This window comes from Dunckerocampus dactyliophorus, chromosome 10, assembly GCF_027744805.1.
Source record: "Dunckerocampus dactyliophorus isolate RoL2022-P2 chromosome 10, RoL_Ddac_1.1, whole genome shotgun sequence".
NCBI lineage: Eukaryota > Metazoa > Chordata > Actinopteri > Syngnathiformes > Syngnathidae > Dunckerocampus > Dunckerocampus dactyliophorus.
This window is the reverse complement of record NC_072828.1, coordinates 24,066,217-24,093,064: the sequence shown is the minus strand read 5'-3', so window position 1 is coordinate 24,093,064 and position 26,848 is coordinate 24,066,217. Positions and strand designations below refer to the sequence as shown.

Below are 26,848 nucleotides of genomic sequence, written 5' to 3'. Positions count from 1 at the left end.
ACAGCTTTTTGGTTGGATCAGTTCAACCAGACAAGTTGTTGAGGAAACTTGATTCATGTTTGTGTGCCACTTTCTCAAGCACAATGATCCGTGTGTGCTTAGTGGTCAATGTCAGTCTAAACCCAGAGTGTGTCATAGCCAGTGTCAGGGCTCACAGCGTGATCCCAGGGCTTAGAAGAGCCACTGACCCGCCGCCTGCGCCCCCGGTCTGTCTCAGGTCAAAGGCCAGCCATCCCTATCGATCCCCCCACCCCGCACAAATGAAGAGCTCTTTAGCCCCTCCGCCTGTATCAACATGGCGTTCTCCCAAAGGCACCTCAATTGTGTTCCGCGTGCCGATTGATCCAGTTGGTGTCCGAGGGGGCCTTCCATTCAGATAACTGACAACGACAAAGGTCCCCTCTTGACAGGCCTCGTCAATACAAATTTCCACTATTGATAACTCATTAAAAAAAAAAAGCCGGGACATAAGGGTGCTTTCTTAAACATCTGTTAAACACTAAGAGACATTAACAAAAAAAAAACAAAAACCGGCAGAACAAAAAAAAGACTTAAGAAAGGAGGGACGTATAACTCCCACCATCACACTCATTTACATCCATCGTGCTACGTAACGTGTATTGAAGGCTACAACAAAACTCAAAATATATTCAAATAATTGGAAATGACAATAAAAATGAGCTATTACCACACTTCCCCACTCACTACATGCCTCAATTGTTAAACAATTCCAAATGCATATAAATGACCAAAGAAAGGGATTCATGAAGATTTAAGGTTACTTTTACCTTTTATTGACGACGTAATTCTTGATGTGAGTGTTCCCAAAGACAACGTGGCAGCGAGACACCACCACCTTCCTGTTTTGCCGTGAGTAATTTCTTGAATTAATTAGCGTTTCTCACCTCAATAACCCGAAATGGAGGCAAAGAAAGTTTCCAGTGCCAGCATTTTTTATTTAAAAAAAGGTGGAAAAAAACAATTAAATTGAATTAAAAAAAAGAAATAAAAAATAATGGCAAAACAGGAAGGCGGTGTCAGTGTGTCTCGCTGCCACATCGTGTCTTTAGGAACACTCACATCAAGAAGCACGTCAAGTTGAAAGTAACCTTAAATGTTCATTCATCCCTTTTATTTGATATTTATATTCATTTAAAAGATTAGTTTTATGCATGTAAAACTATAAAAGCATGTTTTCTGTTGTTGTTGTTGGTTTTTTGACATCATAGACCGGCTGCATAACTGACTTCCGGTTCCAGTAGCCATTTTGTAACTTGGCAAGGACGTTTTGTGGAAAAAAAAAAAACCATTAAGAACACAGTTGGCCTCTCGCAGTGTATTAATAACAGAAGACGCCCGCCATATTGTACGGTGACCAGAAAACATACGTACTGAGGCCAAATTATGGCGTACATTTTCAATGTTAACTGAAAAACGCGCTAACCAAGGTTATTCCACGTTTTTTTTTAAATGTAATCCACAATGGGCCTTGAATCATTTTGAGAAGAGCAACTGTATATTATGAGAATACCTTAAAGTTGTTAGTTTAATTGTTGCGTCTTTGCACTGCAACTGTTGACCGCATCATGGTCCTAAAGCCAGCTTGATGTTGCAGGCAATTAACGTAACTTAATGTAGGTAATTTTACAGTGAACGGGACTCATAATGGCAGAATTTAAACCTTCATGCCATCAAGAAGGATCATATGTCATGACTGGCTCCTCCTATTGTTATATAAGTATTTTCCTTAACAGTCTTCACCTGCTCAGTGTCTTTTATGCGCCGTAATCCATGCATGTGTAAGCGGATCCCTTAAGAGGGGGATCACTGCTTTTGAGCGGTTTTACTCCCAACAGGGGAGGGGGGGCAGAAATCCACTATACTCATTTTCTCATCCTTCAGTCTTCAATGCAAGCATACATACAGGTGATTAAAAGTGTTAGACCGGGGAAATACAAATCAGCTTTCATACATGCTATTCCCCGCCTATCCCTGGTTTGTTATTCACAGCCTCACATATTCGTGTCTATGCTTTAAATTGTAAATAAGGAAATGCTTTGATGGCGCTACCTGCAGGGCGGGAAAGATGGCTGCAGACTTGATGGTGTAACTGCATGTTTTGTAAGTACGTTACTGTATACTGAAGTTTGAAGTATATGCTGATAGAGTTTGGAGCAGGTGTGTCCAAAGTCTCGCCCGGGGACCATTTTATTGGCCTGCTGCATATCCCAACAATACGTTTAAACATGGCCCGCATCAGGACCTTAAAAAGGATTTGAAATTAGGACCTAAATAAAAATATTTTAAGATTTATGAGGGGAAAAAAATGTACATGTAAAAACGTACTATTTACGACCCTCTAAATGCGTTTTTTAACATTAGAGCCCTCTACACAACAGCCCTATAGTGACCTTTACACTGGGATTACCCAATATAGTAGACTGTAAGACAAATAAGACTCATGATTGTGTGTTGCTGTAAATATGTTCCCCGGGGGAGCTGAGTGGCGAGCAGACAAAGTGACGTCGGGGGTTCATTGTTATTAAGAGTGTTGTGCCTGTTGTGAGAGAATTCACACCTGCAATGAAAGTCTGTTTCGGAGCTCAAGTGTGGCGATTGTGTGTCTCACTGGACATTACGACACCTAGTGACCAGTGTAGAGTACTACGTATCATTCACAGTGTCTTTGAATGCGTCTTTGAATAATGCCTAATATTTGTATTTTACTTCAGTTATTTTTATGCTTGACAATGCTTAATTTAGGCAAAAAATGCATCAAATTTCCTTTAAATATGCGTTTTTTAAAACTAATAGGGCGTATTCAACCACGAAACAGCATGATTGATTAACATATTTTTGAAAGCCGTGATATTGGAGTGAAGCAGCGAAATTTGATGCGCGATGTGGCGAAGGACAACTGTAAATGTTATCATCAAAAGCTATCATACTAATAATACAAATGACAAAAAGCTCAGATGTAGGCTAGTTCTTCAATTGTATTCAAAAGTTGAGCATGTGTTGCACTACTTTGGATTGACTTTTGTGTGTTTAATAGAAAGCGGACCCTCACGTTCCCATTTTTCTGTATGCGGCCTTCAAAGGAAAACATTGAAAAGTTGTATCAAATAGTATCAATAATAGGCATTTTTAGTTTTTGTCACGGTTTTTGGAATGTAAGCACTGTTTGTGTCCTTGGAAACGTGACTTTGGACTCCATTAATTAGCCCTGCGTGGGGTACTTTGCTTCTACTTTCACGTTCATTCTGGGCACACTTGCTGGTGTGAGAACTTAAACAGCCTGAGAGCCATCTTGATGGCATTGGAGGCCAAGTCGGCCAGGACCTTCATGGCCTTCCAAAAGGGAAAGGATCCTGGAGGGAAGGGGGTGCAAGTAGCAAAGAGTGAGTCAGCGGTGATGGTGGCTCTTGGATGGGGAGGGTCACACACAAGCCCACTCTTTGTGTGCCTTTAATCCCCCCAGCCAACACAGCTTTGGCCAGGTTTCATCATGAAAGTGCCATGAAATAACTACTTTTTTTCTCTCCTCGCACTAAATCTCCCCTAATCCCGCAGGCTGCCGAGACAAAGGCCTTTGGGACCTAATCCTGGAGCTTTTAGTGGGGCTGAGGGGCTGGCCGACCGAGTCTCTTCTAAATGACTTATTTCTATCGGACACTAATATAGCTTGACAGCCACGAACTGCCAAAGGAGCAAGGAAAAAGGCCAAGGGGAGATTAAAAAAAAGTTCACAAACATTTTCACATATTTTGAAAGTCTGAGCTGTTGCTTATGTGACATATTAGTCTACACGAGGTGCGGCCAAGCTGTGGCCCCGGGGCCCATTTGCGTCCCACAGCTTGTTTTTTGTTTAATTGGCCCTCGGCATATTCTAAAAACAATGTATTCATTGTTAATAATATATCTTATATATCTTACACTCATTTGCTTTGTCACCCAAAACACAAATGTCAAATGTGAGGTCTTGGATTGGTTTTAGCATCTTTTTCTGTATGTTCTGTATCAACCCATGTCTTGGCTGTGGGAGCCACTATACCCCTTAACTCAATCAATCCTAGCCATTTTTCAAAAGACAACCCCTTCAGTACCGGCCATTTTAGACTGTTTTGACTGATCTTTCAAGGCACACATAATATTATATGAACATATAAACATGGAACCTACCTACCTACCTGAGAAAGATTAGACTAAAAATGGTTTCTACCTTTTTTCCGTTCTTTAGTAGCAGCAGTAGGTTTCACGAAAATATCAGTTCCCGACTAGAAAAGGGAGAAGCTTTTTGTGAAAACATTTCAAGCATAACTTTCACTTTGACACAAATATTTTTTGCTTTTGTGACAGCTCAAATAGCTGAACAACTATACCACAACATAAACAACACAAAAAGGGGTTGTTTTACATCAAAATAATTTATTTACAAATATAACACCAGGAGCCATTTGCAGTTTTCAACTGAACTATGTGTGTGCACGTGTGTGTGCGTGTGCATGCGTTAAAATTTCCCTCCAATGCGTAACCTTCTGCATGCTACAATCCTCCACGCTCTCTCACTTCCTCCTTCCTGTCATGTGTGATTTTTTCCCATCTACATATGCTTTGTTGTTATTGGTGTATGAGGCGAGCCGGGTTTTGGGGACTGGACCCCTTGCGAGGGCTCGCGGGTTGCTGCCTGGACAGCAGCGAGGTGTACGGGCATGTTCAGTGGACAAAATGCGTGCCTGTTGGTCGCTCTCTGGGAGGTGAGGGCACTGATATGATGATCATTTTTTTTCAAAAATGTTCTTGCGATCGATCGGCAAAGTCCCAAAGATCGACTAGTAGCTCACGATCGATGGGTTTGCGACCCCTGATCTACATGATCCCTGCCGAGCTCTTATCAAATGCACTTCTGCCACCTTGTGGCCGTTTTTATAGCTTAAAATTGCTTTGAAGTGAAATGCATTAGTGGAGAGTTGCATCATCACCTCTTTTTCCCTCTCGCGCAAAAAAACCTAAAATACGTGTAAATACGTTGTTGGGATTGGGCGTTAGGGACTATAAAAACATATAAATACGTCTTTGGGATTGAATGAGTTCATGACAAGTGACGAACCCAAACTGCTGACATTTTTTTCCAACTGAAATTTCTCAAAAAGACAGAAACAAATCATAACAATTCATTGAAAATCCCACATACGCACTTGCGATTAGCATTGGCAATTTTACATGGCGATTTTTAACACATCCAAATCTGACAAATAGTAACTAAGGTACACTTAAACAGCTGATATATAAAAAGCATAAAATAATGACAGTCTCACACACACCACCATCTTAATGGCAGTAGACTACTAAACAAACGGTGGTCTTCTTCTATGACAGTGGGTTTTAAATAGCACTACACAGCATTGTCGCCACCTATAGGAGTATCAACAGATGACCCTGGTGCATAAAAAAAATCCCCTCCGAATAAAACCCCACAATTAAGGGCCGCAATTAAGGTTTTTTAACGTTAAATATACATCAAATGTTGCTTTCTAGTTTATATTTGATGCAGGCATTTACATTTGACACCTTCTTTAACACTAAAATGTATTGGAGATGTGGAAGTTCCACATACATTATATTTTATTACAATAAAGGTCTGAGGATATGGAAAGATTTCAACCTATTAAAAGTCAACTAAAAACCTCATGGCCCATCTACCTGTTTGGCATCATTGTTTACTTTTCATTTTCTTCATGATGTCGATGTTTCCTCACCTATTACTCTCTCTACAACCCTTTTATGGTACTGGTGCAGCAGTTAAGCAGAAAAAAACTTTTTAACGTGACTACGTGTATAAAAGTAATAGTTTTGATCTATCTACAGCCCATAATGTAAACGTTTAGCTTTTTCTGTATGCAATGCTGCTGCCTTGTTGCGCACATCTTCGTATATAGTATGCACTGTGCTGTATTGGATTTATTTTGCCATGGATACTACTGCTACTCATTTGTTGGTGTAAATATGTACGTAGATATTTGTGGTTTGATGATATGAAGTCTTCCGATGGTTTGTACAATGGCAGTAATGGGATTCAGAGAGTGTGATTTACTTGCTCATATTTTTAGTGCTACTTTTAGGTAATATGTTCAACCTACAATAGTGAGCATATTGTTTAGTAAATAGCTGTCTGGTGTCAATCGAAAGTCAGCATTGTTATGTTTGTAAAGTTCGTTATATTTCACCTATTTCCCAAAATGAGATTCCCCCCCCCCCTTTGCACCCTGTGGCCCTTTTTGAGATGTCTGGGTAAAAAGTGCATTGCAAATACAATGGATTGTTATTACCTCCACCAAGGAGGTTATGTTTTTGCCGGCGTTTATCTGTTTGGGGGGGTGGTTTCCAACAGGTTCTACAAAATCTCAAAGACTGATCCAGATAATGGAATAATTCCGGATACTATGATCCATTATATGAAAAAATAGGGGATCTTTGGAATTTTCATCATAGGAAGACAACAAATGAAGCTATAAACATGCAACAAATCCCGTGATCCCGTAGCCTGCGCATTCTGTGTTCTGATTAATATCACTTGATCAAGCTTTTTCCAACATTCCACACTACAAAATAACGACAGTATGTAAGATCTGTATCGATATCTGCTTGTTATCTGTATCGCGCCGATATTCAAGGCTGCAATATCCGTATCAGATTGCAAGTGGAAAAAGTTGCATCGGGACACCCCTAGTTTTTACTGAATAAGACACCCAGAATCTACATGAATAAAGGATGTGAAATTCACAAAATAAGCTATTAAACACGTATGCAAACAAGTATGTTTTGCAATCATGCAAAAAAACACAGCAAACAAAAAAACCCACGATGAAACACAAGAACAAATGATAAAATATCAGTTTTTGCAGAACTTTGTAGCAGACAGCTTGCTTCTTTCTCTGTCCCTCTCCGTCACACAGGCTCACACTGCTCTGTAAACAAACCCCCACCCCACACGGTCCCTACGATTACCGTATTGACACGTATCACTGGAAAGTGCAGTGTCTCGCTTCACAAAGCACTGGAATTATTTCAAAGGTTCCAAGATTTATGGTAATTTTAAAATAGCACTGCAAATTCTATCGCCAATTACAGCTGTGATCTTAAAGGTGTGGCAGGCCGGATTAAAAAACCAGGCCACAGTTTGCCATATCTGATGTAGACGCTTTTTGAGTGTCGCATAAAGATCAGCTTGAAATATTCTGAAACGTGAATGTCCGAAGTACAAATACAAACATTTGCTTCATAACAGCATGGAAATGACCCACGGCGCGGCATAGGCAAATAGATTTGTTCCTCTGATTATCTCGTCCTTCCTGGGAACATTTCTAAGTCATGTTGATTTCAAGTAGCTCTCAACAGGCTTGCTTTTGTTGAGATTAAATTCACACAGCGACAGTTTATCTGCAAAATATGTGTGTGTTAGCAAAACAAACCCCCCCCTTGGGAGGGAGGGGGTCTGTGAAAGGCACCAGCAGCATGACGGGAGGAGGAGGACAATCAAAGGCTGCTATTTTAATCTGGGCTGCCTCAGAGATTAGCCCACCACATTGTTTTAATTGTTTTAACGGGAGGGAGTGAAACGCTCGCTTGTAGGGGATCCTTGGCATAAATCTCTCAAGTTCAATAGTTTCAAAAACTTGAGAGCCCCCCCTGCAACCCCCACAGCCCTCCCTCATCCCACCTAATCCTGGCTAATACCTTTCTTTCTATTGGCTAATGGCGGAGGGGAGCTTGGCTAAATGCTTCTTAAATAGTCGAGGCTGAGAATGTTTGCAGGCTATCATACTGGGAGTGCAGCTGAGCCGGACTGGGATATACTGGATCTGGGACGCACTGGACTGCGACCTACTGGGAGCTAGTGAAAACTTCTCAAAAGTCAAGATTTACACATCAGGTAAACCACCGGGATACGTGGTTGGACAGAGGTTGTGTCAAGTTACTGTCGTTACACACTTAGCGGAAATGAAGATTGCAGTGTATTTATCCAATGTCTCTTCTCTCCGTGTTAATTAACAATTAATTTCAACTCATTCACTCCCATATTCCACTCCAACATGTACACTACATACACTGCGTACGTAGTTTCTAAAGGTATGAATTGCGAAAGTGTAGTGCTGTCCCAGACTCATTACTGTCGTTGCACACTGACCGGAAATGACAATCGCAACATGTGTCCGCTTCCTCTTCCTCTTCTCTCCTGTTTAACTGGCTGTGTTTCAATTCCCGCACTTCCATACTTACACTTGGGAATTTGAGTGCCTAAGTGTGTTCACACTGAGATGTATGGCAAAATGCAGGGCACCGTCAGTACCTGGATCCCCCAAGTTGTGAGCGTCCAGTGATGGACCCTAACCACCCACGATCATCTCCATCTTGGCCGTGTAGCTGAAGGGAAGGGACTCACTTGAGTGGTTGCAATTTATAATCAAAAAGGAGAGAAGAGGAAGAAGATAAATATTGCGACTATAATTCCTACTCAGTGAAGATGTTACCCGCCCTGCTTTACACTGCCCGCTCCGAGGCTCGAACACACGACCTTCGGAATGGGAGACGAGCGCGCTGACCACACGGCCAAAAGCATCAACTGTCGACCGTGTGTTCAGCGCAGCTCTCAAGGCAAAGGGAGTGAGGTGTCACCAACGTACACTTGCACAGCCTCACAGGCTGGCATCCGTTACACAGATACATATTTAAGTGGAAGTGTGGGATTTGAAACATAGCCTACATTAACTGTGCACTTAATTCCTGAGTTGGCAGTGTAGTGCTGTCACAAATCCACCATATAGCAATATTTACACGCTCCCTCCTCTCTTTAGCTAATTGCGAATTGTAGCTACTTGAGGTGGTCCTTCCCTCCCTTTAAAAACAATATATATACTGTATATTTTAATAGCAAATTAACATTCGCCATCACATACAAAACACTTGATATCAAAAGTACAATCTCACAGACGGCCAAGATGGTTATGATTGAGTGTGATTTGGGGTCCATCGCTGCACGCTCACCATGTGCGTTTGGAGTGCAAACATCCGGGTACTGACAGCTCACTGCATTTTACAGTACTTCTCAGTATCAACGCACTTAGAATTACACACACACAAAATTATAAGTGTCAGTATGGAAATTAGGCGAAAGACAGCCGTTGACATTCATGTCCGTGCGTCCTTAGATGAACATGAACTCCCAGAGTTTGTGCAGCCTTTCCGGCGGCGGCGTGTTCCCCCTGCATGGTGCCAACACCATGCTGCTGGAGCTCCACCAGCAGATGGCGCAGCAGTACAGCGTCTACTCAACAGCCAGCCCCGCAGTGCGCACCCTGTCGGTGGCTGAGAGACTTGCAGGTAGGCCATGAGATATTACTGACAGGACAAAATCATCAAAATCATTTATTCACGATTCCACTCCTACACCTTGATATCTTCATATCTGTTAAAAAATAAGACAATAGAAAATGCACATTACACATTGTATGCTACAAAGATAGATGCTCAGTTTAAGAGCTATTCATTTAACATGTTTATCATTGTTGCTGAGAGATGTGTAATGTTTTGACCCTCTCATTTACCTAACCAAAGAATCCCAAATACTGTGAAGCAGGCTACATCGACAGTAGAGCCCCACTTTTTTGTGTGTGTGTGTGTGTGGGGGGGGGTTACAATCAGGGACCACCAGCAAATGGCGAAAAAATACAAAAAAATATCTATTTTTGACACACAGCTTGCTCCTCCCCCACCAAACCCTCCTGCCGGCTTGACATTGGACATTCACAAAAAGAGTGACTGTTGTCATTTTTAGATTCAGCGCCACAATCCTCTCCTCCTCTCTTCAATAGGCCTCACACTTGAATACATTTTAAAGTGTACAATGTGTAGGTACTCACCACTAATGAATGCTAATGTAAGAGGATTGATGAACAGATGGACTTAAAATCAGATTTACAAGTTGGAAGTTCATTTTTGTGAATCACACAAACTTTGGTGCATCCATGGGTCGGCTAACAAAATGCGAAATCTCAAGGCTTGATGGAAAAAATATGATCAGTGAAGCATAACTTGTAAAAATGTTAGGCTTTTTTTTTTTTTTTACAGTGGTACATGTATGCTGTACATTTGAACCTGTATTATCACGTATTTATAAATTATTACTGATTTAGGGTGAATGAGATACTGTATGTTTTCTGTGGGGAAAAACACCTATTTTTATAAAAATGCTTTGAATGAATACTGAATTGCAAATGTGCGGGGACCCATTAACTCAATATCAATCCGATATCAAGTAAGTCCAATTGAATGTATTATTATTATTATTAGGGCTGTCAAAGTTAACACGTTATCAGAATGGAAATGGAAAAAACAAAATGGGCATTTAAATGAAAGCAGCCATTTGTTATTCTTTCCTTCCATCGCACCAGAACTTATATTAGAGGCCCGCTACGGGAACCAGCAGAAGCAGCGCCGCAGCCGCACAGCGTTCACCGTGTCCCAGCTGCAAGCTCTGGAGAAAGCCTTCGAGCAGACCCAGTATCCTGACATCGGCATGAGAGAGAGGCTGGCCGTGTGCATCAACCTGCCTGAGGCTCGCATTCAGGTAGAGTGACTGGATGGATTTACATGCGGAAACCTACACTACACTCACTTGACACCAGATTTGTACTTCAACCTCCTTTTGCACAGCGGCCATTTTTGGCAAAACAGTAACACGAACTGCTGGTGGATATACTGTATTAGCATATAGCACAGCATATACTCAATATTATTATTATTAAGTATTATTTTTAGCAACACAAGGGTGTATTATTTGAACAGGAGAGTGACAAAAACAGCCCACTAGTGATGCAATGAATGCATGAAATGTGTTTGTGCATCTGTTCGTTACTTCTGACTATACTCTCTGGCAGGGTTGGCCGATACTACAAATATTGGTATCGATCCAATACCAAGTTAATACAGGGCCAGTATTGCCAATACCTAGGCCTGTCAAAATAATCAATACATCGATTAATCAACCGATTAAAAATAAACAAAGTTGATCATTTTGCCGGCCTTGATAAATTGACGTGCACTAATGTGGTTAGCATGTTGCCCACACAGTCACACTCTGGAGATCGGGAAGACCTGGGTTTGAATCTCAGTTGGGCATCTCTGTGTGGAGTTTGCATGTTCTTCCCTTACGTGGGTTTTCTCCGGGTACTCCGGTTTCCTCCCACATTCCAAAAACATGCATGTTAGGTGAATTGGCAACTCTAAATTGTCCATAGACTATATATAGACTATCCCAGCTAACTTTGGGCGACAGGTGGGGTACACCCATGCACTGGTCGGCAGTCCAGGGTACACTGGTGCCCGAAGTTAGCTGGGATAGGCTCCAGCATACCCCCGCAACCCTAATGAGTGCAAGCAGCAAGTGAGCAAATAAAAAGCTAATATGAATGAAAGCACAAAAGCAATGGTTTGTAAGCCGAATGCCACAGCCACAGTGGATGTGCAGCAGAGCCTTCGTCCCGACAGTCAACGCTTACTGAGGCGTTTGGTCGGCAAAGTAAATATAAATGAAAGCGCAAAATGGTGTGCGCTCGCAGTGTCGCTCACGACATTGCAAAAGAAATGCAACCCAACATTTTGGGAAATGTTATAAATGTTTGACCGACAGTATGAATTGAATGGGAGAGCGTAATTCCTGAACTGTATAACCGACATGTTGAAGGACATCAGAAACATTGGATTTGACTATGCCACCACAGATATGTGGTCCAGCTCAAATATGACGCCCCTACAATACACTACATAACTGTGTGTGTGTGTTTTTTTATTGGAGTGTGCTTTTTTTTCTTAACAGAGACAGGGTCTATCTTATGTTTTTGGTTATAAATGTGATTTTTATTTAAGTGCAATTTTTGCTAAAAGCCACGGAGAGTCCATTTTATTTTCATGAGTTTTTTTTGTCATTTTTTTTGTTTGTTTAATTTATTATGTCGTATATTTGTTTAATTTATTTAAAAGCTCTTGACAGCCCATTAACAAAGTTAAATAAGAGAAATGAAACTTTATTGCTTTTGATACGAGGTACTCTCACTATTATGTCATATAATTCATGAAAAAATTGTCTCAAAAATGTTGTCAATAATCTAGATTATGAACGCTAATTTGTAGGACACCAATGCCGATAATGATACAGATACTTTGTACATTAAAATGTTCAACTCCTTGAATGACTTTGCGATTTTGCCTTTAATTTGTTGATCATGATCATAATGAGAATAAAACATATATTTTATGCAATCAAATGTTAAAAAAATCATTAAACTTGTGCACAATTTCATAATATTCATTACAACAACATAAGACAATGTAAAAATCTCACCAAAATAACACCAATATTCCCATGTTACCTTTTTATTACACATGGCCGTTTGAGCAAAATAAAGTTAATAGTGCAAAATGACTCAACTACAGCAAAAACTACTATCCGCTGTCATTAAAATCCTTTGGCTTTTTGGCCCTAAAGCTGTCTAAGGACTTATTCCCTGTGTTTGTAAACAACATAACGTATAAACAGAAACAATATCAACAATATAACAACACAATCAAAACACACAAGTCACGCTAGTATTGATCCAATACTGACACCATCCGCACACCCTGTTTCCTGGTTAATGGAAGGTGTCAAACGGATGGGACGTTCCATTATGATTGAGGGGGTGTATCGTTCATTTTCTGCTTTCGTGTCTCAAACTAATACATTCCCTTTTTTACTGTGGCAAAATGATGTGGAAAAAGTTCAATAAAACAACAAAAGGAGTTGACTTCTTTGTAAAGATGCACTATATTGTGTTATACAGGTGCTGAATTATATTGTATTTACTGTACATTGTACCTGGATTCTCTCAGGTGTGGTTCAAGAACCGAAGAGCAAAGTTTCGCAAAGGTCAAAGATGCCCCATCCTTTCCAAAGAGCAAAAGGAGGAGAAGCTGAGAGAAGACGGGGACGGACAAGACATGGACACATCACCCGCTGAAAGCGACATCCCATTCAAGCCCTCTCTGCCTCCCCCTCCTGTGTCAGCTAAAAGACGAGATCTTTGCCCTCGTACGGACGCTCATCTTGTCTCCGGGTGCCCCGTCCGACGACCCTCCCCTCCGCTTTTCCCATTCATCCCAGGCCAGAGTTACAGCCACCCGCCTCACCAGCCGCTGTTTGGGATGCTGTCCGCAGAGTTTGCCGCTCCTCTGGAGTTCTGGCACCTTTACACAGCAGCGTAGCTCCTGCCTGGGGACTCCTCCTTTGGCCGTTGCTAAAAACTGCAACATCTCTCTTCAGACTGTTTGTTCTAATAAAGTGTATTAATAATCCAATCCAATAAGGTGCATTCTCACCTGGGATTGTAACTCAGTGACATGTGGAGGACGAACAGTGTGTGTGTGAGAGAAGATACCGAGACATCTGCTGCCTTGCATTATACAGCATGCCTGCCTTTCATAAGAAATCACTTTTTTAGCATATGGATGTTAAATACAATGTATGTACCGTATCTATACTTGCACTGCTGTGTAGCTGCAACAACAATGGTGGCTTAAGACTGTACTGTAACAAAGCACTGCGACATATTGTGAAATAAAGTTGTTTGTATGTAAAATCTCTGCCAAAGATTTGTCGCTTACCAATAGAGATTAGGATCCCAGCTCATTAAGTTGTCTTGTGGGTGGATAGTTCAGTATTGTTGCTGAATACCGTACTTTGAATTGGAATGCTAATAATAAGAATTCATACAGCATGCTCACGTACAGTAAATGTTAGCGCAGGGGTCGCCAACCTGTCAACCGCGAGCCACCGGTCGATGTTTAGGACTTTGCCGGTCGATCATGAGAATGCTAGGAAAATGTCTTTATTATGAGATCGTTGCCCTCCCCTCCTGGAGAGTGACCGACAGCCTCGCGTTTTGTCCACTGAACACGCCCGTACGCCTCGCCGCTCTCCAGGCATGCAACCCGTAAGCCCGAGCCAGGAGCCCAGCCCCCAAGACCCGGCCGGAGGTACCAGTGCACGCACACCGGGTGGCCTTGCTGTGCGAGCGAACGGAGGTTGAGCGAAGGAGAGAGGGTGAGAGACAGAGCGCAGCAATGTGCCTGTGCACACAATATTGCACGTTAATATGGCTCACAATCTGCCTTTGCTACCCAAAAATGAAGGCGCAAATATAACTCCTCCGAAAAAATCTTCGCGCTGCGGCGACTCGTCTCATTAGGGCTGTCTGTTGCAACACATTTGACCAGCCCCTCTCTCCTCGACCGCCATCGCGTGTGGTTTGCTCATGTGGGCCGACGCCACAAGCCCGACTCTGACGAAGATCCACAAAAGTAGGGGTGCCCAAAGGGAGGCTCAGGGGTCATCTGCGGCCCATGGCTCATTTGTCATTGCATCACTGCAGAAACAAAATCAAATAAAAAAAAAAAAAAAAATGGTAAAAATAGAGCAAAAGGCTGAAATGTTTACACCAACAAGTAATAATAACATCAAGCTTAATATATCTATATCACTTTTTACTTTACCTTTCTACAAAATCAATAAATATTAAATTAATATATTGTGTATATATATACACATTTTCTCAGCACACATACATTGTATAGTTGCTTCCGCAAGTTCACGGCCGAGACCAGTGATCTTGGTCTCAAAAAGGTTGGTGACCACCGCGTTAGTGTATTGCACAATATGCGGCCACCAGGAAAACAAACACGCATAAACGCACGATTCTGACGGCCTTGGGCAGATTAGATTGACATAGCAATTTATAGAAGCTGAAATCAGATTGGACAAAAAAAAATGAATGTACACTCACACACTACTGGAAGCAGTGCAGCCAAGTGATACGCTAAGAAATGAAAATAATAGACTGTTGGTTATAAATAAAATACTAGAATTTTGATTGTCAGGGAATAAGTTATTGGACACAAGAAGGCAAAAGTTTTGAATGAGAGCCAATAGTACTTTTTGCTTTTGTCGACTTATTTTGCACTATTGTACTTTTTTTTTAAATCATATTTCTATGACAATGTTAGTTAAAAGTGACTCGAATGGGGGGGTTTCCGAAAAGAAAAAACACGTTGCGACAACGCTAGTAATGGATTTCATTCGGTAAAAATGCGGGAGCTACGCGCCTCCTTCACTGTATTCACGAAAAGAAGTTGCGTCCGGTTTTGTGCGTAGTAGTGGCGTGAGGCAGTGTGACGCTGTGTCAGGGTATCGGCAGTCTAGGGAGGCTTAAAGAGACATCATAGCAACTGGAGGACAAGAGGGGGGAAAAAATAAACGATACCCACCTACGAAGAACCATGACTTCGACTGCCTGTCGATAGTTTAAGTCTAAAGGTAATTCCACACGCTTCCATTTGGGCGTCAACGCTCATTCTCGTTTGTTGTTCCTCGAAGAAAGCGCCTCGCCGTACATGAACGTTCTCGCTATGTTTCGTGTGCTAGTTTGCCAACCGCTAACGTTAGCATCCGAGCTAAGAGAGCCTGGCTGGCTGCTGGTGTGCACTCGCTTGCCAGGATTAAGGAGTTGCCCGACAGTAGTCGAGGCAATGCCAATAACTAGAAATTATATAAATTATTTAACTTCCAGGCTAAATGGTAATCTATCCAAGTAAAAGTTGATTACAACCAACAACAGCGTCGGATGTGAGAGTGTTATTCATTTGTTATTAGCCATTTACTAACCAGATTAGTGGCGCTTCAGGGTTGTCAGTCAATGAATAATTTGTGCGTTGTCCTCTTCTTACGTTTTGTTAACTGGCCCTCTTACTGCTAGATGGTGTTCTTAAATCGGTGTTTTATTAGCGCCGGCTAACGTTAGCTGTTTTTAATAGGCGTAGGGCCAAGATCAGCGGTGTTTTTTATGTGCTAGCTATGTTAGCTCAATTCAACTGTGTAATATTTGTGTACAGCCCATACACATTCACTTTAAATAATATAGTTGTAATGGTGCACCCTACCTATGTTTATTAAGTAAAAGACAACAAGTCAAACATATCCGGGCTCTCTGTGAACGAATGAACGCTATCGTGCTAACTTGCTAAATAACGCCAGGATGTCTTGAGTATCTGGCCTTGTCCTGCGAACTAGCTAGTGTAATGTTAGCGTTGGCTTTTTGGATAAATATATCCATATTAGTTATATATTTTAATTTCCACGCCATCCCCGTCAAAACAAATACACACTCCGGCATCCATTTCAGGAACTATGTTGTGTGATTGCGCGAAAGTAACGTTAAATGACAGCTGCCAAACACACAGCTATAGTTAGCCAGCTAGCAGTGTTAGCGAGCTTTAACAAACTACGAAAGGTACACGTTTTACACCGCGATAGGGGCAAATCTAACGATCGGCTGTGGGATTCATTGACTAATATCATGTTTAGGCTTTCGATCTGTTTTTGGACTAATATTCACACTACATTTGTGTATTTCTGTCGAGTTAATGCTAAGTGCCATAGCGGCACTGAGTAAAATCGAGGCTGCTGACGGTAAAGCCACACTCACTGGCCACGGAAAGCTTTTTTTTTTTTTTTTTTTTTTTGGTGCTACCTTAAAAACTGTGGCCATATTGTTAAGCTGTTATAACAAATATGTATCAATCGCAAACAGCTGATTCAATATAAGTAGAAGCAATGGCCACAAGTTAGAAATGTAGTTGGTTATATTAAAGTTTGGAGTACCTCTCTATGATTATGTTTAGGAAGGTGCCTTTTTCTATGTTGATAATTATGATACCTTAGCATGGACACGCTAATGGCTTTTAGGCACCTTGTTTATTGTAGGCCTGATCTTGTGACTCCAGTTTCCTTCCCTGCAGAATGTATCACCAAACATTATAGCAAGTAGAGTGTAGCCTCGTGAGGAGCAATGCAAGGTAACGTGGTAGAAATTAAATGAGTAGATTGCGATATATTGTCATATTTTTTCATGGTACTTTTCTTAAAAGCAGCAGTAAAACCTCGTCTTGTCTCGTAGACCCGATCTTGTGTATCGTCTCGTTACACCCCGAGTATCAATAGTTCCAGCTTGTAGCCCCTCACCCGTTCCCCATATCTACTGAACGATGTCAGCACACTGCTTTCATCTTATCCACTTGTCTTTGTCCTTTTATGCAGTTTTTAACAACGGAAGACTGGTCTCCTGGTTGGTTTTCCATTGGCACTATCGCTAGCCAAAGGCTGGGCCGTTCTGTAATTGTTTACAGATTAGACAGACGCGTGTCTCGAGGCAAACTTCCGGTCCTACGGTACTCCTCCGTACCGAACCCAAGGTTCCATACCGAAAACTCATACATGTACCGGTACACCGCTACTTCCCATTGATGCAAATGTTCTTGATGAGTAGGGGCATTGCAGCAGCCATTGATCCATGTAAGTGCCTTTCCATTGCAAAGAGTAGTTGACCATCGCTACCGCCTGCATTACGTGCTCCCTTCTGTGCAACCAGCTTCTCCACCGGTGCATTTATAGCAGTTAGTAGAGCTGGTTTGGACGGAGGGTTTAAGTTACACTGCCAAGGAAAGTTGAAATGATGGTTCTTATTGACAGCTGTGCCTGGAAGCCATTGATTTTTACAAACATGATTTTGACCCTTCAAATGGGTATATATCAGTAGTTTGTCACAAGTTTAAAAACTTACGGTATATCCACTGAGTATGCAGTCTTGACGGTGTGTTTTTGGTTTACAGCAATCGTGGCATTGTTTCCAATGTTTGAAGTCCACAGTTGTGAATGCCTCCGCTCATATTGATTACTTTATTGTATTTATCTTGTGCCGTCAAGTGCAAGGTACTATCGCGCCAGTAGGAGTACATAAGCGCCAGTTAAGTTCCCCAAATGTCTTTGACACATTAGAAGAATAAATAATGATGGATTTTAAAGTTTTTTTAGTGTATATGTTTGTGCGGCACTTTATATAGTAAGCTAAAGAACAACGTCATTGTAGAAAGGATGCTCTGAATTTGACTTCAATCAGCAAACATGATAAATTGTCTGTTTTATCGGAATATTTCCTTATTAGGATGAATAATAAGTGTGTTTTAAGTTTTCACTGTGGGCTACGGTTTCCCGAACGCTCTCAGGTCAAGTCACCATAACATTGCCAAATCATATAAAGTAATGATATCGTGACCATTATCATTCTGTTTTCCATACATGCAGTTATTTGGAATAAATAATACAATAATGCAATGCTTTTTTTTTCTTTTTTTAGATTTGACGCTACCCGTTCGCCCTCCTCCAATAAACACATTGTAATAGGGCTGTCTGTGTAGCTTGTTACAACGCAGTTTGCCCTCAGCAGGCCCTTCAGCTTGCTTAAGAAATGTGCTCTTTTTATTGATAGCGATAGCCAACAACTAGCTTGACAACACAGCTAAAACAGACAGGGAGTCACTACACAGACTGTCGATGTTACTCACGGTACGAACCCAATAACAAGTAACGCAGTAGGTTAACATATAACCAACAAGCAACTACTAGTATGTGTATATGAAAACAGCAACTCTGCACTAACAAACACGTCAACTCTTAACTGTATTTACAAGGTGCCTGCAGGGCATTCTGGGTAGTTCTGCGGCAGCTCTCCCCCCAGCATGATTTGTACAATGATATGTACTTTATATTTAAAATCAGCTTACACTTACATGGAGCCAAGAAAACATCATGTTTTTTTTTCATTGCCTCTTCTACGTGTTATAAGGCGAAACCAACACCCGTAAGTCAATTACTTCATGTTCTGTTGTTAAAGGAAAACTGCACTTGTCATTTTGCCCATCATCCACAAGCCTCATGTGAGACATGAACACACGTGTCTTTCTCTTTCCTGTGCTTACTCACAATATTATTAAAGCTAAAAAGAGGCAGTTAAAAATACACGTTTTGAGACGCAACTATTCAGCTTGTAAAGTCTGCTGGGAAAAAAAAACCCAAACACAGCCAACAACGCTCTATTTACACAATGCGACCTGCATATTAACCAGGTTACAGCAAAATTGTTATTGTTATTGACATTGTTACGCCGAAGAACTACTTTACCGGCGTAGCGACACCTCGCCACATCATACCGACTAGCTACTAGCTGGCTAGCCACTATCTTCACCACACACTCTCTCACAATGCCTCAGCCCACTATCGAAAGGTAACGCTACACATTGGAGCTGCCGCCACTGCTGCTGTGTTTTTGTTTTTGAGTTTGGAAAAGTTAATGCTGAGTGTAGCGTTTGTTTTTATGTTGCTATGTGAAATCAATGCGTCCAGGATGGAAGTTCCGGTCATGCTTAAAATGACCAAAGTACGGCAAAATACTGTGAGTAGTAACATGGTTACATAGTTACAGCATGTGTATAAAACGCTAAAACGTTTTTGGAAGTGTTTTCAATAGCGGGCTTTGTAGGCGGAATAGTTGCGTCCCATTACGCATTAACTAGCTGCCTCTTTTTAGCTGTTTTTGTATCTTTAGAACGCACAGCAAAGAGAAAGACGTGTGTTCATATCTCACCTCAGGATTGTGGATGATGGACAAAATAATTTTTAAAAAAGCGCAGTTTTTCTTTAAAGTATAATGTTACACATTTATTATAACTAGGGGTGCACAGTAATTATCGGACTGATACGAGGAATTATGATGTCCTTCCGAAAAATCCGGTAACATAAAAAAAATAGCTCAGAAAACGTCCCATGAGCTCACTTGTAAACCGACTTGGCGTCAATCGTGTGGGACTTGTCATTGTTTCAGAGGAAGACATTTCACCAATTGTTCCAAATACTCTGCAAATGTTTCACGATAGAGGAAAATAAACATTGAGTTTCAACACATCAAACTTTTATCAGCCACTTGAAACGCCAGCGCTGCTACGATGGCCGGGGCTTCTTCCTATTGCCGCGTTTGCCAGAGACGGCCCAAGAGCTAAAGCCAACTGTGATTTCATCATGGAAACCATGGCACTGGACGACCAGCCCTTTGCCGCTGATGAAAATACCGTTTTTGTCGGAGCCACGGTTTTGAGAAGCAGGAAGTCAATGGTATCAGTATCGGCTTGGAAAAAAAAAAGTGTTGTGCATTCCTACTTAAGACACAAACCAAAAAGCTCAGTTTTTAAGGACATAAACCTGCATTTACATGTAGACGAGAGGCCAAAACACATAGAAAAATATGCATTTTTAAAATATCCATATTTGTGAGGACATGGCCTTAAAGCACTCATGTGACATGACCAGTTATGCTAATTACATGATGAGCCCCTCAACCTCGCAAGCCAATACCACAGATAGATTGCAGTACTGTGGGAAAGTGTCAGGACTATGGTATCAAAACGTGTTTATACTGATTTATTTTTTTCCCTCCCGAATTCTTTTGCAGGTATCAAGCTAACAAAAGCCAAGACTACAAACACAGTTTGGTCTCTGGGTCGCTCCTGGCCGTGACCCTACAACATGGATATTGTCCACTGTATCACTGAGGGCTGACCAGAAGGAATGAGGGACCCCAGGAGATGTTCCCAAGTGGCCTTGTGAATGCAGTAACTGGGTTTTGGAGTACTTTTTTATGATTTGTACTGTATGTGTCTGTTCGTGGGCACATTTTAGCACAGCCCACCAAGTCTCCTGTCAGGACCATACTTCTCTTCGACCGGAGCTGGAGTGACACATAAGAAAGGATCAAGAAGATAAAAGGGAAGCACACAGCAGCACGTATACAGAACACAACGGCTGTGGTTTCAGCTCATTTAGCTTTGTCCTAAACCACAGTTTTAACAGCAACACCTTTCCTCTGTCCTGTGAGATTTATCTCCCTCCCCCCCTCCTTAAAGCTTCCTCTGTCATTGTTATTGGATCTCCTATGGTTTGCATGGCTGGAGAATAACCGTGGAGAGGCCAGGGTATCACAAGCTTATGGATTTTGATAAGAGAGGGGGTAAGGGAGAGACAGAGGAAGGGAAAAAGATGTCTAAGACGGCAGGTAGCAGGACTGGACATGGGGGCCGGAGTTCCGGGACCAATTCAGGAGTTCTTATGGTTGGCCCTAACTTCCGTGTTGGCAAAAAAATTGGCTGCGGGAACTTTGGGGAGCTGCGTCTGGGAAAAAATCTCTATACCAACGAATATGTGGCCATCAAATTGGTAAGTGCACATCACACTGATTGGGTACGTCCCACTTTGTCAACGTTTGACAGACCTACTCCACAATGCTCACTCTGTGTTCATCAAATAGTGTAAACTCCTTTGGATAGTTACCCAAAAGGGATAATTTGGGGGACTGAACAAAGCAGTGCAATGTATCATTGCCGTGTGAAGGTGTGAAATGATTAATACCTTTTCAAACTTCCATTTTTATCCTACGATCTTCCTTCAAAACAATTAACCATACGACTGTTCCTAATATGCTCTATGCTAAGGAAGCTAGTGTTTAGCAACATAACTGAAGAGCTATGCTGTTCTCCATTGATTGGAATGGCGGAATATGTAGCACGTTTAAACAGTGTTTATGTTGCACCACTGAAGCATAAGCAAGTTGTAAAGGAGTGTCCATGTAACGTGAAATAGAGTCACTGGTGGAATGTATTTTTAGATTTCACAAAATCACTTTTAACTTATTGACTGCAAGCCATGTTCAGAGCTTTTGGGCATTTTTGCAGAACTTTCAAGACCCACAGAATATTGTGTTTTAGGACTACATAAACATTGAAACTATCTAAAGAAACTTTAGATCTTCTTTCATCAGAAAAAAAATGTTTGTTTCTAGCCTTTTTAGGTCTTTAGATATTGGCGGTAGAACATAGGGTAGTTTCAGAAAAAACTCCTTATTTTGACCAAAAAACAGAGAAAACAAGCTTTTTCTGTGATGAATCCCTGCTGATGACCGATCCAGACGGCAGCCACTCGTCAGAAGAATCAGTCACTACTAAAGGAAGATCCACCGCCAGACAAGCTCTGTGACAGTGTTAGCTGCCTGTATTTTTTGTCTCCGCTCGATTTCTGCATGTGTTTCGCCATTTTCCTCTTTCAACCCACAATCCGTCTTCTTCATAGACAATATGTCACTGGCGTTGGAGGAAAAGAGAACTGTTGCCCCCTACTGGGATACAAATACATTGCCTACAAGTCAGAAATTCACACGCAAGATGAATAAGACTTTGATCTGTAGCTCCCGCGAAGAAAAGCAAAAGACATCAATAGACGTCTGGCAGTCAATGTTACTTTTTGAAAAGATGTCAATAGATGTCTTTGGCAGTGAAATAGTTAATAAAACCATTGGTGTCTGTGGGGAACTTTTATAACAGCACCTGGGATATTGGTAAATGACTTCCATCTTGTTTTGTTTTAGCATATTATTTTAACAGATTTTTATTGCTGGACCGAAGGGCGGAGACTGAGTAGCTCATCTTGCTGCTTGGAGTGCATTGATCATTGGCTGATATTTCACCATCAATACTGATAATTCATTAATGGGAGCAAAGCCTAAGTCTTGACTCAAGTTAAGTAGTCATTATAGAAGATGTTGGCGTCATCTCCACCGCAGCTACACTGGTCTGTGTATGATTATTCTTACATTTGTGTATCCCAGGGAGGTCATTATCTTTGAATGGGCATCCACTGAAGGCTTTGTGAACCACATAGAAGGCAGAGGTTAGCAAACAGCTGTAATTGCAGTTCTCTCTCTTGAAATCTTACGTTGTGCTCACTGCCACTCCCCTTGCATGTGAACCCTCCCATCTGTTGGGGTATTTTTATACCCATGATGTCCAGCTATTTCTGGATATTGCATTAAGGCAATACCATTGCTCCATGGTTCTTGTGCCTACTTGAACCAGTATTCTTATATGGTGTGGTAAATGGAGGTGTGCATACATTTATCAGCAGAAAAACTATTGTTCTTACATAGAAAGACCCCCACACCTGTTCATTAGTCTTTCCACATGTTGACTGCCATCCCTGATTACACAGGTCTCTAACTAAGGGGCTATCCACACGGAAACATTTCAGGTCAAAACGGCAAAATATTTTATTGTTTCAGCTTCTCAATCCACACGGGAACGGCGTTCTGGGTCACGTGAAACGGTATTTTTTGAAAACGGCTTCCCATAGAACACCAACTAGACGTTTCCGTATGGACTAGCAAATCCACTACAATTTAAAAACGAAGATGTCACCGCCCCCAAGCTGAAATGTGCCGATAAGCCAACGTAAGAGCTCTAATATTTTGAGTGTCATTACTCACCACGGCCAAAGTTCTCCCGGTATTTTCTTGTCTTATACTCCTACAAATGTAATTCCACTTTGTCTAGACGAGCCTTGGAAAGCGGACAATGACGGACTTATGCGCATGCTTTCCTTCTTCTATGGTTTGGTGCGCCACGAGGTTCCGTCCGCGTATCTGTTCACAGCGCCACACGTAGGTGTGCCTTGTGTATTACATCGTTTTCACTCAGTCGTCCATTCCCGTCTGGATGCAACTATTAACCAATCCGGCACAGTGTGGATGCAACTTTTTTTTTAATGTTCCCATGTAGACAGGGCCTTAACCTTAAATGATACAGCATTCAAGTTGGGCTACTGTTTTATCAATCTTTTGGTAATCGCTTCATTGTAGACGTCAGCAATGACTACTTAGTTGTGTTTCCTTCTTTGACAATCACTGAAGCTGTAAATATTTCCTAATAGACAGAAAGTAGTGATGTAGGATTAGTTATTCTGACTTTTCAGCCCAATATATTAGATTCAAGAGATTCATGACAATAAAACTCTCTTGAATCTCTTGAATCTCACACTAAAGGTCAGTTATAAAGACAGTTGAAACAGGATTACATTCATTATGTCAGCAATTGCCAGAATGTTGAGTAAAATCACTTACTGGATATTACATGAATGTTAAATAAACAAGAAGTTATACAGCAGTGCTCTCTGTTCAAAAGGCGCCAGTAAAACTCCTACAAAAGAAGTTTATCAGTTATTGCTTTCACTGTTGATGATCTACCAGCAAATCTATAGGGCAGTTACTTTATTTGAGTAGTTCTATTCATCGAATTTTGTTGTAAAGCAATGAATGTTGGCTATGACGCTTTGAAGGAGAAAATTTTTTTTCCCCCACTGTCAGTAGCCTCTTTTACGCAGCAATCCAGCAAAATAGCTGCATCACAACCGTGACAGGAGCTGTCTTTTACACAGAGCCCAGCAAAGGCAAGATGTAATAAGAAATAATTATGAGAGAAAAAAAAAATACTAACAATGTTATAATGACAATTTTTACCAATGTTCCGGCATTACGACATTCTCTTTTCCACTTGTCTTATAGCTCTGATACTTGGGAAGGCACAATGCAGCACTAAGCAGGATAGTTCAGTTTGGATTTTCACAGTACAGTTTAGAACGAGTTGGCCCTGATCTGACGCCCATTTTCACTGCAGGCTATGCAGGCTGGATAAACTCTCATTGAAAAAAACAAAACCAAAAAAAACATGGCCTCATCATGCCAGCAGGACACTGTGGAACCTGTCAATGAATTTAACATAGAAAGGATCATGACATCGAGCAGTTCTGCATGCTGACATTATCTTGTACTGCTATGAATTCTCTATCCGTCATAACCAAGGATACCTTGTAAAATGTTGCATTTCGTGTTCTTCCAACTCCATTGCTTTTGTCGCACGTTAGGGATTCGCTGTATACTTATCATTGGGTAATGAGTCTAGAGCCACCCTACTATTATACCACTGCAATTGATGCCTTAACGGAAGTGTGTTGAAAGGTGGTGCAGTCCTACAGAACTGCAATCTACCTGATGCACAACTCCTGGCCAGAGTAGATAAACTCTGTTTGTGTGTGGACGGGTAAAACTGAGCTTTTTGGTTTGTGTCGTAAGAAATGTGCGACATTATATCATGTTTGAAATCTTATTTTACTAACAGGACATGAAGTTATTGACTTACGGGTGTTGGTTTAATTTTCCCGTGTGTGCGCGCCTTATAACATGCACAGGTCAAATGTATCCGTGGCTGTGCAAAGTTATTCATGGTGTGCCACCTCAAATAAATCTTATTAAACTGGGTACGCTGTTTAATTGGTGAGAATACAAAACCTGTAGACTGAAATGAAGACGGTACTCACAGAGAGGTGCCTACCTACCAATGCCACCTCATGACAGAGGAAATCTAGTTATCGAGAGGACCCAGTCCTCTTTGAGCCTGTGTTAATGTTGAAATGAAAAGCAAGAGACAAGTGGAAACTGCTGTGTTCTGAAAGGTTGTCTTTGTTAGCAGTCCTAGTCTACACACAGTGGGTCAGTCTGTGGTTTAGCTGGATGCTTTCTTCCACTGACTGAATGCCTGTGAGACGGAGACAGGACTGTATAGCCATTTATGTATGTACACTGCAAGCTTTACTCGGAAGGAGACCCAGTCTCCTAAAGTAAACGCCAACATGTACGCTACCGAAGACCATGCTTTTTAAATGGTCTTTGTCAATGATAACCTCAACATGAACTGAGAAATTTGCGTGTAATTGCTATTTCATTTAAAATTAGTTTTCAAAAATGTTTCTTCTGGGTTTTTTTTTCCCTTTATCTTTCGGGCCCTCACTGTCTTTCAGCCTTTCTTAACGTAACCATGGCCACATCTTTGGGTTTGTTGAACTTATAGACTTACTTGTCACTAACATTCCTTCTGCAGTTATTACAAGCAGTTATATATTCTATATTAGATTTTAAATACAGCTCGTTTTTCATTTGGGGTGCATGTTGCTTGTGTGTGTGTGTGTGTGTGTGTGTGTGTGTGTGTGTGTGTGTGTGTGTGTGTGTGTGTGTGTGTGTGTGTGTGTGTGTGTGTGTGTGTGTGTGTGGTGGTCAATTGGGTTGGCGAAACCGACACAAACGGGAACGCACGCACTGGCACAGCGTATTGTAAACGGGTGAAACATGGAGAAACCTGCTGACATGTAAATAAGATACGGCTCTCTAGTTTGTTTCAGAAAATGACCATGTATAGACCTGTTCTATGTTGAAGGTATCCTTAAGTCATTCAATCCCAGCCGTTTTTCAAAAGACTTCAGTCTCGGCCATTTTAGACGATTTTGACTGATCTTTCAAGGCACACAGAATATTGTGTCCTATGGCTATATAAACAACGAACCTACCAAAAGAAAGATTAGACTCCCGTCTTTCATCGGGGGGGGAAAAAAAGTTGTTTCTACCCTTTTCCGTTCTTTACTAATCAGCAGTAGAACATAGGTAGGTTTCAGGAAAATATCAGTTCCTGACTAGAAAAGGGAGAAAACCAGCTGTTTGTGAAAAGATGCATTTCAAGCATAACTTTCACTTTGCTTTTGTGACAGCTCAAATATCTACACAACTTGACAAGCATAAACGACACACAAAAGGGGTTGTTTTACATAAAAAATAACAATTTATGTACAAATATAACACCATGAACTAGTTACAATTTTCACGTTTGAACTATGTGTGTGCATGCATGCGTTAAAATTTCCCTACAATGCTTAACCTTCTGCACGCTGTCTCACTTCCTCCTTCCTTTTGTTTCTATGGCTTAAAATTGCTCTAAAGTGAAATGTATTAGTGGTGAGTTGCGCCATCACCTGTTTTTACCTCTTGTGCAAAAAGACGCATAAATACGTTGTTGGGATCAGGCGTTCGGGTTTACTACGTCTTTGGTATTGAATGAGTTAAACTGCTTTTTGTGATCTGGCCCAGCCCATTATTGTAATAGTAGGGGAAACACAGTATAGAATGGAGATTTACTATAAAGCACAATGATGTTCTGTAGCTCA

The 26,848-nt window shown here is 41.3% G+C and overlaps 2 protein-coding genes across 5 annotated transcripts in view; both read left to right on the top strand.

Annotated features, from left to right (window-relative positions):
- Positions 1–10: 10 nt before the first annotated feature.
- On the top strand, positions 11–13,676 carry zgc:101100 (uncharacterized protein LOC445169 homolog). The gene is made up of 4 exons (XM_054790707.1): positions 11–7,933; positions 9,210–9,381; positions 10,452–10,627; positions 12,928–13,676. The coding sequence occupies exons 2-4, from the start codon at positions 9,210–9,212 to the stop codon at positions 13,297–13,299; spliced, it is 720 nt and encodes a 239-aa protein (XP_054646682.1). The 5' UTR covers positions 11–7,933; the 3' UTR covers positions 13,300–13,676.
- Positions 13,677–15,252: 1,576 nt separating this feature from the next.
- Positions 15,253–26,848, top strand: part of csnk1g2b (casein kinase 1, gamma 2b) — a 49,714-nt gene continuing 38,118 nt past the window's right edge. For all 4 annotated transcript variants that reach the window (XM_054790706.1, XM_054790703.1, XM_054790705.1 and 1 more), the window contains exons 1-2: positions 15,253–15,406; positions 20,430–21,190. In XM_054790706.1, coding sequence (XP_054646681.1) covers positions 20,963–21,190 — 228 coding nt within the window. In that variant the 5' untranslated portion in view covers positions 15,253–15,406; positions 20,430–20,962. The remainder of the gene's footprint in view (positions 15,407–20,429; positions 21,191–26,848) is intronic.

What these genes read in the sequence shown, in the direction of transcription:
- zgc:101100 (XM_054790707.1), top strand. Translation starts at nt 9,210, where the DNA reads ATGAACATGAACTCCCAGAGTTTGTGCAGCCTTTCCGGCGGCGGCGTG. An exon ending in GGTGGCTGAGAGACTTGCAG is followed by an intron (nt 9,382 to 10,451) that starts GTAGGCCATGAG and finishes CCATCGCACCAG; the next exon opens with AACTTATATTAGAGGCCCGC. An exon ending in TGCCTGAGGCTCGCATTCAG is followed by an intron (nt 10,628 to 12,927) that starts GTAGAGTGACTG and finishes GGATTCTCTCAG; the next exon opens with GTGTGGTTCAAGAACCGAAG.